Source organism: Zootoca vivipara, chromosome 12, assembly GCF_965207765.1.
Source record: "Zootoca vivipara chromosome 12, rZooViv2.hap1.1, whole genome shotgun sequence".
In the NCBI taxonomy this organism is placed as follows: domain Eukaryota; kingdom Metazoa; phylum Chordata; class Lepidosauria; order Squamata; family Lacertidae; genus Zootoca; species Zootoca vivipara.
This window is the reverse complement of record NC_142595.1, coordinates 43,358,112-43,370,777: the sequence shown is the minus strand read 5'-3', so window position 1 is coordinate 43,370,777 and position 12,666 is coordinate 43,358,112. Positions and strand designations below refer to the sequence as shown.

At 41.4% G+C, this 12,666-nt stretch overlaps 1 protein-coding gene across 1 annotated transcript; it reads left to right on the top strand.

The window, feature by feature from the left end:
• Positions 1–125: 125 nt before the first annotated feature.
• Positions 126–5,978, top strand: LOC118078238 (vomeronasal type-2 receptor 26-like). Its single transcript, XM_088655871.1, has 4 exons — positions 126–953; positions 1,384–1,611; positions 2,613–2,739; positions 5,077–5,978. Exons 1-4 carry the CDS (start codon positions 126–128, stop codon positions 5,976–5,978), a joined length of 2,085 nt encoding a protein of 694 aa, XP_088511997.1.
• Positions 5,979–12,666: the final 6,688 nt, after the last annotated feature.

Below are 12,666 nucleotides of genomic sequence, written 5' to 3'. Positions count from 1 at the left end.
AGTAATGATTCTGAACTCCTCTTTCCACTCTAAAATGTCTGGATTTCTCTCCATCCACCCAGATTTCATACGGATCATTTGAACCACCTGTGTATAATAAAAAAATGTTCCCTTCCTTTTACCGTATGATTCCCAATGAAGCCCTTCAGTATGAGGGAATTATCAAGTTACTACTGTACTTCAAATGGAAATGGGTTGGGCTTATCGTTGAAGATGATGAAGGTGGAGAATATTTCTTGCAGACACTGGAGCCAATGCTTTCCAAAAACGGAATCTGTTCAGCATTCACAGAAAGAGTTCAAAAATATGAGCAGGTTTCCAGTAGCATACTTGAAATGATAAAACACAAACATAATGCATTGCCAATTTTTATGCAGAGCAATGCCAATGCAGTTGTTATATATGGAGAAAGTGCATCTATTAAATGGCTTGGAAAGTTTATATTGGCAGTCAAGCTAATTTGTTCGATAATTCCTCAATATAAGAAGAGGTTCTTCACAGTAAAAGTGTGGATAACAGCAGCCCAAATTGATTTCACACTGTACTCTATTCAAAAGATTATTGACAATGATATACAAATGTTTCATGGCGCTATCTCCTTCACAATTCACTCGAAAGAGATTCAAGACTTCCAAGAATTTATAAAGATTGTAAATCCTACTTGGGCAATAGAAGATGGTTTCATTAAGGATTTATGGGAAAATGTATTTCTTTGTTCGATTTCAACCTCCAGTAAGTCTACGTTTTTTGATAAAACATGTACCGGAGAGGAGATGTTAGCTAATCTTCCTGCGCCTCTTTTTGAAATGAGCATGACCGGCCACAGCTACAGTATCTATAATGCTGTCTATGCTTTGGCACATGCCTTACTTACTATGTACTCAGCTAGAGCCAGCCACAGAAGAATGGAGGATGGAGGTAGATGGTTTTCTCAGGCCACGGAACCATGGCAGGTAATGCTTCCTCAATGACAAAATTCAATTGTCATATCATAAAGAACAGTGGTGAGAAATATCTTATCTATCATGTGATCGACCACAAAATCTTTAGATATCATGAGCACCCAGTTCTTGTCTTGCTCATCTTCTCAAATTTCTCTCTTCCTTGCCAGAGGCTTATGTCACACAACCATAATGGTTATAACCTTATTCCTCCTATAGAGGACATTTTTAAAGTTCTATTTGCAGCGCTTTCAGTTGTTGAGTTTTCACTGATTCACAAGTTCCCATGGAATCTCTGCCCCTGAAAGCCAGATACCTGCATTGTGAATGGCAAATGTTCTTTGACTGAAGAAAAGAAGTAAAATCTATCTCATAAAGCTATTATAACCATTTTAATGAGAGCATGACAACATATTTTAGATTCCTTTCTCTTTCCATCTAGCTGTACTCATTCCTCCAGAGGATATCATTCAATAACAGCGCTGGGGATGAAATTAAATTTAGTGAACATGGAGAATTAGCTGCTGGATTTGATATTACAAACTTAGTGACTTTCCCAAATAGATCATATTTCAGGATGAAAGTGGGGAGGTTGAATCCTCAGGCTCCTCCTGGCAAAGAATTCACTATCAAAGAGGACAAAATTGAATGGCACAAAGACTTGACTCAGGTGGGAAAATAACCCCATTGTCTCCCATATGCTCCACATTCATGGTCATTCTACAAAACGGGTGGGCAATAGATGTGAAGAAATCAAAATAATTCCTTAGTATAATGCACATTTGTATTTGTATTTATTTTGAATATCGTATTGTGTGGGCAGCTTACAGAAAATGTTTTTTAAAGGTTTGCTATGTGGAGGGTGAACATTTGATTTGAGACAAGCCACCATTTGAAGGACTGGTTTCTCCCATGTGAACATTCACACCCCTTAAGATCAGCACTGTGGGTCCTGCAGACCCTTAAAATTAGTTACATACACAAATCCACTAAGGACATGATATATTTTTAGTGGTGACTCCTAAATTATGGAACTCTCTCCCTTGAGACATCCACTTTCATTGCTGGCCTGAATAATGGTTTGAAGCCCCCCTGTGTTACAGTCGGCTGTTAATTAAAATAAATTCAATGATGCTGCTACTATTTAAACAATAGCAGCAGCAGCAGCAACAACAACAGCAGCAGCAACAACAACATTGTAATTGTGACTCACTGGTTGCACTTGGTGTTTTGTATGGTATTAGTTTATTAAATGTTATTTTTTATTTTTTATATGTTTGTGAGCCATCAAAAGACAGTATTGCCTGATAGCAACCAACTCCTAGGGCCGCCCCCCATTCCTAGCCAACCCCAAAGTCGAAGGGCATTCCCATTCAAATAGTGTGCGTGGACTGCGTCATGTGATTGATTATGCAAGGCAGGGTTTACCAGTGCCCCCACAATATTTTATTCAAGTTGTCACCTCCTACCTGATAGGGTACTCTTCTCACCAAAAAGCTGCCCCTTCAAAAACCAACAACAACTCAAACCCCACCCTTTTTTCAACATTGCAAAAGAAAGTTAACAGGAGTTATCTGTTACCATTGCTAACAGGCAATCTGTTTTTGTGCCATTATTTTTTTTGCTAAATACTAAATATTAACTTTCAACTTTTCCTGTATCTTTGAATAGGTGCCACCCCTTTCAGTTTGTAATGACATCTGCCATCCTGGTTACAGGAAGAAAAAGAAGGAAGGGAAGAAGTTTTGCTGCTATGATTGTGCTCTGTGTCCAGATGGGATGGTATCAGATTTGAAGGGTAGCATATGCTATGTTATGATATACCAAACTATTACTGAAGTAAAATTTGAGAAGTGCTTTTGCAAGTTAGTTATAATCAGCTTTGTGGGGTTTCTTAAATTGTGGTATTATGCATTATTCTCAATTTTCACATAGAAATACTTTTATTTGAGAGTTTCTGTTAATCTTATTGGAACACACCTGGGGGGCACACACAGCCCCTGGAATGAGACAAACCTCGCTGGGCATCTTCCTTATGAAACACAGCTTAGGACGTACATAAATCTTCCCGGCATGCTTCCAGCGACACATACCAGAAGACTATGTGCAGAAGGGGAAGAAATGGAGGCAGTGAGCGATTTTACTTTATTGGGTTCCATGATCACTGCAAGTGGTGACAGCAGTCACGAAATTAAAAGATGCCTGCTTCTTGGGAGATGGGAGAAAAGCAATGACAAACCTAGACAGGATCTTAAAAAGCAGAGACATCACCTTGCCGAAAAAGGTCCATATAGTTAAAGCTATGGTTTTCCCAGTAGTGATGTATGGAAGTGAGAGCTGGACCATGATTGCCAAAGAATTGATGCTTTTGAATTATGGTGCTGGAGGAGACTCTTGAGAGTCCCATGGACTGCAAGAAGATCAAACCTATCCATTCTGAAGGAAATCAGCCCTCAGTGCTCACTGGAAGGACAAATCGTGAAGCTGAGGCTCCAATACTTTGGCCACCTCATGAGAAGAGAAGACTCCCTGGGAAAGACCCTGATGTTGGAAAAGATGGAGGGCACAAGGAGAAGGGGACAACAGAGGACGAGATGGTTGGACAGTGTTCTTGAATCTACGAACATGAGTCTGACCAAACTGCGGGAGGCAGTGGAAGACAGGAGTACCTGGCGTGCTCTGGTCCATGGGGGTCACAAAGAGTCGGACATGACTAAACAACTAAATAACAACAATCATACATGTGCACTAGGGCGGTTCATAAAAAACTCTTTTTTGAAAGTGCCTGCTCCAAAGGTCTTATCTTACTACACTAGGGATTATGTAGTTATATCTGCAATTCCATGCATATCAGTTAATATCTTGACCCTGCCCCACTGAATTGAAATTTCAGTCTTCACGACTTAGGAAAATGGCCAAGTAAATGGGTATTTTCGTGGAGGAGGGTCAATATATTAACTGATATGCATGAAATTGCAGATATAGCTATATAATCCATAGTAATATAAGACCTTTGGAGCAGGCATTTTTTAAAAAAAGAGTTTTTATGAACTGCCCTACTGAACACCCAATGCTTTTCAGTGGATAAGGATGCTCTGGTGATTAAGAATCACCTCCCCCCCTTACTTTTAACCCTTGCCCTCTTCCTTTCTGTGAGTTCTGGCTGCAGAAGTGAAATCCTCAGCACTTCTTTCTTAAAGAGACAGACACAAGATTTCAAGGCATAGCTGTTAAAGTAGAGAAAAATATAATCCAATATGACAAAGATATTGAAGACCCCACTGATTGTTGGTATTGTGTGGCATTTATTGGGTGAGCAATTGAAAGCGCTCATAGCACTCGGTCTGTGTGGGAGTTGAAGATTGGGTTGAAAGGAATGCTGCACTCCCCATTGTGTTGCTGTGATTGTTGGCTGAAAACAGTTTGATTAAGGCTTTTATTATAGTATATGTTTATATGATATTTTGCATTCGTATATTCATTGTGTACATGTCCTTCGCAAAGACCCAAAGCCCATTCAGTGGTGGGGCAGCTGTAAACCTGGCTGAATGGAAAACAAGTTTTCAAAACAGAGTTCTGTGCCAGGTTGCCAGGTCATTATACTGAGCAGAATGGTATTAGAGTGCAGCCCAAGTTCCACCCCCTCTGGTTCTGGCCATGTCTCCAAACACCAATTTGGGAGGTGAGATTGACACCAGCCTTGGTTCAGTCAGCTTCATTTCAGCTGGCTGAGCACTGGCTGACCCATGATGAGCAAGTTATACTGGTGTATTTTCAGCTAAACTGGAGTTGGGGACTGAGCCCAACTGAAATGGAAATCAGGCAGCTGAAGCAGAGATCTGCTCCATCCTAAACTGCTCATCAAGGCATATCTTGCCATTGGATTGTCTCCTTAATAGCTATTGAAGGATCTCCACTAAAAACAATGTCATTTAGTGTTGTTGGGTTTTTTTTATAAAAAAATATATATCATACATGTCATATTTTTGAAGCAATTGGGCAGAAAGGGTTGTGGGGTTTTTTTTAAAAAAAGTTTCCCTAGTGAATATATTAGTTTGGGTGGAAATGTAATAAGGCAACAGTTAGGAACAATATTGGTTGCTTTCAAATTCTCATTCATTATGTGCCTTTTCAGAGATGGAAACTTGTGCCAGTTGCCCGGAATATCAGTATCCAAACAAAGGGAAGGATGAATGTACTCCTAAGACTCCAGACTTCCTAGCTTTTGAAGACACTTTGGGCATAGCTTTAATTGTATCTGCACTTTTCTTCTCTGTGGTCACAGCTCTGGTGCTGGGCATCTTCATTAAACACCGGGGCACTGCCATAGTCAAAGCCAACAACAGAAGCCTAACCTACATTCTCCTCACCTCCCTCCTCTTGTGTTTTCTCTGTTCTTTGCTGTTCATCGGAATGCCTAATGATACAACCTGCCTTCTCCGACAAACTGCTTTTGGCATCATCTTCTCTGTGGCCCTCTCCAGCATCCTGGCCAAAACCATCTCTGTTGTTTTAGCATTCATGGCAACTAAACCAGGATCAAGAATGAGGAAATGGGTGGGCAAAAGATTGGCTTATTCTATTGTTTTGTCCTGCTCCAGTGTTCAGATAGGGATCTGTGCTCTGTGGCTGGCAATCGCTCCTCCATTCCCAGATTTAGACATGTACTCAATGACTGAGAAAATTGTATTGTTATGCAATGAAGGCTCAGTCCTCATGTTCTACTGTGTCTTGGGCTATTTGGGCTTCATGGCCATTATCAGTTTCACTGTTGCCTTCTTAGCCCGGAAGTTACCAGACACTTTTAACGAAGCCAAGTTCATCACCTTCAGCATGTTGGTCTTTTGTAGTGTTTGGCTCTCCTTTATTCCAACTTACCTGAGCACCAGAGGAAAATACATGGTGGCTGTGGAGATTTTCTCCATCTTGGCTTCCAGTGCTGGGATACTGTGCTGTATATTTTCCCCCAAATGCTACATTATCATGTTGAGGCCCAAGCTGAACACCAGGAAGCATCTAATACAAAGAAAAAATTGAAGAACAGCAGAATTTGCGGTTTCAAGTATGTTATTGATATTCTATATAGGTACAAAAGATGGAAATGAAATAAACCATTTGAAGGAATGAAATAATTTCAGGCATTTTGGTTTCATATTTTTGGTAAAATGATTGTATTTTATTTTAGAGGGTTTTTTAGAGCTGGTGGGAGAAAAGTTCACCATAAGGTATGAGGTTCAGCAAATAACATATACATAGGAAATAGGAACCTGCCTGAACAAAATTCCACTGTCCTTCTGATTTAGGAATAGGCTGAGAGGTTCAGTAGAAATAAAGAAAAGGAGCAGGTCAAGTTTTCAGCAACTTCCACCTGGTTTTATAGTGGAGACAGTAGTATAATTCCATATGCTCAAAATAAATATTTAACTAGATATATTATAACTATTGATTTCTGGTTATTCTATTGCATATATTGGTATTGATATTTACATGTATGTTTCAAAGACAGATTTCATCTCATATTTGTCTCCAAGGAGCTCAAGGTGGCGTTCATAGTCCCCCCTCCCCCGTTTAACCCCCACAGCAACTTTGTGAGGCTGAGAGGCAGTGACTGGTCCAAGGTCAGCCAGTGAGTTTCATGGCTGAGTAGAGATTTGAACCATGGGCTCCCAGGCCTTAGTTCAGGCATCCCCAAACTTCGGCCTTCCAGATGTTTTGGACTACAATTCCCATCTTCCCCGACCACTGGTCCTGTTAGCTAGGGATCATGGGAGTTGTAGGCCAAAACATCTGGAGGGCCGAAGTTTGGGGATGCCTGCCTTAGTTCAACACTTTAACCACTCCATCACATTGGCTTCCTAGTTATCACAAAGGAAGGCTATCTTAATATTCAAGCCTTAGCTATCATCTTTCACTCCAGCCTTGGGGCATTTACCTCAGACATCCATCATTAACCAACATTCCTGATCTTATTTCTCCTAACTGCTGATTAACTCCCCTGTCAAAATGCATTCACCTGATCCAGTCCTCACATTTTTATTAAATTTTATTAAATTTCCAATTTAAATATCTAATTATACAAATATCCATTAAACAATTAATCCAAATCCTCTGCCAAATTATACAAATTTATCGACTTCCCATGCTTCAGACTCAGAAGGCCTAGTCCTCTTATAGTCACTGTAGTTCTTTTCAATATAGTCCAGATCTTATTCCATAATCTATTATCTTTCTTCTTTTTTCAAGTCACTGAGTTCTTCCGGCGAGCAAATTTAATCAAACCATATATGATTCTGTGTGAATTTTTGCCATCATTCCCTTTTATAAATTTAGCACTGTCTGCTCACACGCTGGTATATAGCTGCCAAGTTATCCCTTTTTTAAAGGGATTTTCCCTTATGCTGAATAGGCTTCCTCGTGAGAAAAGGGAAAACTTGGCAGCTATGCGCTGGTATCTTGCCAAATCCGCCCAGAAGTCCACAAATCCTTTTCACAGCTGGCAGCCACGATCTTCAAATAATCCCAATAAATCAGATCTTAAAGCCTCTGTGATTATTTTCTCCAAGCTGCTACTAGAAGCAGCCTTTTCAGAGGAGGTTTTTCCAGGTCACAACCGTATACACACATCTAATGTCATTATTTATGTCTCCCTCCCCCTTTGATGATCCAGTCCTCACATATAAATACTTAAATCAGTCATGTATCTGTATCCGGACCCTGAGATCATCTTCTTCTTTTTTTAAATAATAATTTTTATTGGTTTTTTTATAGAAACAAAACAAACAAAACACACAATATATTATCTGTCCCTCCAATTTCCCTCCCCCCACAAGTCCACTTCTGCCACCAGTAGTACCCGTGGGCGTTGAGAACCAGAGGGGTCCATTGTAAGGCTGGGTTTGACCTCCCCCTCCCCCCTCCCCCCTCATCCCCTCCCTGCCACTGAAGGGACAGGGGTGGAGGGGTTCTGAGGATTGGTTTTCCCCCAGCTGCTCCTTTAACACAACCCTTACACAAACATTAAAACACAGCACATACAAAAACAAAAACAAAAATAAAAATAAAAGAAAAACAAAATTAAAAATTCCCACTTCTTATTTTCTTAACATTGTCATTATGACTTCCTCGATTCTCTTCTTCCTGGTTTTCTTAACTTCTCTAATTAATTATGACGGATTTTCTACCCCAATTCCAAATCTTATCCTTATAATATTCACTCAGTCCTCCTCCTTCTTCATACTGCCCCTCCACAAGTCCCCTCCTGCCACAAGAGGAACCTGCGGGGCGCAGCACTTCAAAGGTTCCATTTTTGTGTCTGGGCTTCCCTCCGCCCCCTCCTCCCCCCTCAGAGCACCCCCTGCCACTAGGTGCTTCTGAGCAAAGAGAGGAGGGAAGTCGGCCCTCTACCCAGACAGTCATCTAAACACAAAAATGTTAATACAAATCTAAATTTTTTTTCCCAAAACCACTCTTCAGCCTCCCTCCAGAAATTTCAATTTTATATCTATTGACTCTCCTTCCCCCTCCCGGCACCTCCCCCCCCCTTGGTTCAGCATTCCTTTAACAGGCCAAGATTTCAGAAACCGTTGTTCAACCACCAAGATACCTTTTAACTAAAATTCTCACCCACACCAATTCTTTCCCACTTCCAAATCCAGGCCTTTGTCCCCCCCCCTCCTTCTGCCTTTCCTTTCCCTCTATTGCCCATCCCCAAATTTCAGTCTCTCCAGAGGCCTTCTTTTCTTGGGTCTTTATTTCATTTTGTTGTTCCTTGCAGCAGTCTTATTCTTTTTCAAGTCTTTGTTGTTCTTCCTCCAAGTCATCTTTTTTAGAATCCACCTCAGTTTTTGCAATGTCCACTTCTTGTTCATTAATCTCAAGCTGGCTTTCAACATTATCCTCTGAGTCCTGATCTTGAACCAAAGTCTCTGAACATGGAGTGTTGCAATGTCTTATGGATGTCCTTCAGAGTCTCTAAATAGTTCAAAACAGCCTCTTGGAAGCTTGGTGAATACCTTGTTTTCATTCCTTCTAACCACAAACAGGCAGGAGATTAGGAGACAGAGCACACTGGAAATTTCCATTCACTCACGCTTTCCTCCATCTTGGCTATTCCTTCCATTGTCTTTAACTTTTCCACAATAAATCATCTCTTAAGTCCAAATGTTTCTCTTTTAATAAGATCTTACAGCCGGTTAAACTCTCAACAAATTTTTATGAATTTTTCTTGTCTTTTAACAGTTTTGACAGCTTTGACAGCTGTCAAAATTTTTCCCCTTAACGCACTTGCTGTTCCTCAGGGGGTGCCGGCGCCGGGGTTTGAGAAGGAGTAAAAGGTCTTTGTTTCTTTCGGGTACTAAGAACAAAGTATCTTTTTCAGCTTTGGCTTTGGAATATTTAATGCGCCTCTTAATTAGCCATTAGGAAGAGATCGACTCCCGTTTTTAAATCTCTTCCAATTTTCCAAATTGTTGATTTTAAGATCCAAAAAGTCCCAGTGAAGATTTCACTTACTTTGTAAAGTCCTTTATTTTCTTGGGAGAATCTGCCGCTGCCCGGTAGAAGACTCGGGGCTTCGCTAAACCGGAGGTAACGATGTCGTCCAAAAATGGCTCCCACGACTCCACTCCGCTGGCTCTCGGAGACTCTACTGAGTCTCCGGGCAGCAGAGGAATTGCCCCACGGAGCCTGCCGGACCTTGAGCCCTCGGGACGCCCTTCCCGAGGTTCTTGCGGGGAATCCGCGCGCCCCGCGGAATTCCCCCCCTCCGCGATGCCGGGGACTGCGGAGCTCACAGTCCCTGCGTCTTCTTTAGCCGGCGCGGCAGACCGGAAGTGAGATCATCTTCTGAGGCTCTCCTCCATGTGCCTCCTCCTTGAGAGGTCTGAAGGGTGGCAAGACAAGAATGGGCCTTCCCTGCAGTGGCTCCCCGTCTGTGGAATGCTCTCCCCAGGGAAGTTCGCCTGGCACCTTCATTATACTCCTTTATGCACCAGTGAAAAACATTACTTTTTAACCAGGCCTTTGGTTGATCTGATTTACATCCTATGACCGGTGTCTGTTGTGGGGGAAGAGAGGAAAGGAGATTGTCAGCCGCTTTGAGACTCCTTCAAGTAGTGATAAAGCGGGATATCAAATCCAAACTCTTCTTCTTCTTAAAATGTGGGTTTGGGGAGGGGGCTATTGGGGTGTTGTTTTTATTTTTATTATGTATTTTGTGGTTTTATGTTTTGATTTTATCCTGTGAACTGCCCTGAGACCCCCGGGGATAGGGTAGTATATACCGGTACATTCAATAAACGAATAAAATAAATAAATCAGTATCTCCATCAGAACCTGTCACAAAGCAGCTGTTGATAAACAGGCCTGCAGCACAGCACAAGACCTCAGCATTTGAACAGAGGTCACTCACAGGTGTGCTTCAGCAGTTCTGGCATTTCAGAAGTGATTATCTTCCCTGTAATTATCTAGATCACTGTAATTCATTCATATGCTCTAAGCTCCAGTGATTTTTGAGAAGGCGGATGGGGAAGGAAATTCAAGAACCATAGCTGCCAAGTTATCCCTTTTTAAAAGGGATTTTCCCTTATGCTGAATAGGCTTCCTCGCGAGAAAAGGGGAAACTTGGCAGCTATGTCAAGAACTGAGAATGAAATGGGTATAAGTAGTCTAGTAAATCCACAGACAAGTAAAACTAATAACAACTGTGAGACAGGCAGGGCTTTGTCATTTTAATTACATTTCTTTGTTCCCTATATAGGTGTTCATATTGCTGTTTACTATTTGGAATCCGAGCAATCATTTTGTCTCACAACTGAGGGTAAAGACAACCTGGACACATGTCCCTTGTAGGAAGTGTTGGCCAAGTCAACTACCACTCAAGCCATTTGGTTTAATTAAAGTTGATAGGAGTGTTGACAGTACAGACTAAGAGACCTGAGAGAGACGATGGGTAGGGGGAAATTAACTTCCAGGATTGTGCTTCTTTTTTTGCTGCTGCTGCTGCTGTCAAACATGGTGTGCAAAGTGCATAATATTAAGTGCATGAAAAGTAAACCTGTATATGTTCCACATGAGTGGCACGGTCCTGGCGATCTCTTCATCGGTGGGATGGCATCTCATATACATTACATTTCTCCAAAACCATTGTTCAACATAAAACCTAACCAGTCTTCTATTGATATTCCATTGGAAGTCAATGGTCTTATTATTATTTTTATTCCTGGTTATTTATTTGAGACTGAGGTCAAAAGTTCTTTGCTTGATTTGAAGAACAGGAATAGAATGTTTTGGTAAATCATGTGCTTGGGGACAGTTATTTTTTTGTTTCCTCTCTCATAAACTAGCTGGTTTAATCTAATGATTATGCATCTGTGTACACAGCCCTTGTATCAAAAACAACTATCTATATATATATAAAATGCAAGTGTCCCTGCGTCCAGTCCCTGTGTCCCGTTTTCGCGCTAATGCGCATGTGTCCTGGGGACACAGGGATTGGACGCAGAGCGCTCGCGTGCTCTGGTTGCATTGGCAACGCCGTGGAGGCTTTCTCTCTCCCGCGCTCTCTCTCACTGTGAGCAGCAGCAGCAGCAGGAGGAGGAGTGGCAGCAGCAGCCTGGCTGCACCAGGCAGCTCATGGAAAGGCTTTTCTGCTTTCTACCCCCTCCTGCCCCTTCCCCCGCCCAGCCTCCCCTGGAGAATGAGAGAGAGAGAAGCGTCCTATTTTTGAGGGAACTTTGCAGACTTCCCCTATATCCTACTGAACCTACATGATCAACTGTGAACTGCTGGGAAATTAAATGACTGAGACTCCCGCACAGCTGAGCAATCTCAGCCTCCAGAGGACAGGCAGGGTGTGGGGACACTGGCCATAGGCTTCACAGGAAGAGCCTTAAAACAGGGAAAGGAAGGGGAACTTTTTGGAGAGAGACATAAGTCGCTTATCCCTAAGTGAGAGTTGAGAAGGAGGGAAACCGGTGAGGGGATGAAGAGAGGCCAAAGAAGTGCTGGGTCTCCTGCTTGCAATTTCCCCCCATTTAATGTGGGGAAGAAGACTCCTTTGAAAGCTTTTAATATTTAATGCTGTATTGTTTTAATATCTGATTGGGAGCTGCTCAGAGTGGCTGGGGAGACTCAGCCAGATGGGCTGGGTATAAATAAGAAATTATTATTATTATTATTATTATTATTATTATTATTATTATTATTATTTATTGATGGCCTCCAGTTGATGCATTTTTTTAAAAAAAAAACACAAAACAAAACATTGCCCCAGGCTTCTCAAGGGCTTATTTACACCTGCTGTGCACTTTCAATTTTAGTAAACTGCTGCTGGATTTGGTTTTGCTTTAATTGTTGATTTTACTGTTAGGTTGCTTTATTTTTTGTGATAGAAGCTACTTCATAAAAACGTTTGGTGAAAAGCAGTTTAGAAATGTTATGAATAAATATATGCAACCTGATTTCTCTTCCATGGATTATTTGGAAGTTCTCATGGCATCATTTTCAATGGTTGGATGCACATTGTTCCATTAGGTACCATACTCTTCCTGTATCGGTTTCCAAAACGTGAACACTCTCCATTAGGTTTAAAGAGACTATTACAACACTTTATAAACACCATGTTGATCTTCTTATTTGCCCACTTAGCTTCACTCATTCCTTCGGTTGATCTCATTTAACAACACTGCTGGAGATGAAATTACATTAAATGAACATGGAGAGCTGG

Excerpts from the sequence above, each read along its gene's own strand:
- LOC118078238 (XM_088655871.1), top strand. The coding sequence starts at position 126 with ATGATTCCCAATGAAGCCCTTCAGTATGAGGGAATTATCAAGTTACTA. Across the intron at positions 954-1,383 it reads AGGCCACGGAACCATGGCAG|CTGTACTCATTCCTCCAGAG; the intron begins GTAATGCTTCCT and ends CTTTCCATCTAG. Across the intron at positions 1,612-2,612 it reads GGCACAAAGACTTGACTCAG|GTGCCACCCCTTTCAGTTTG; the intron begins GTGGGAAAATAA and ends ATCTTTGAATAG.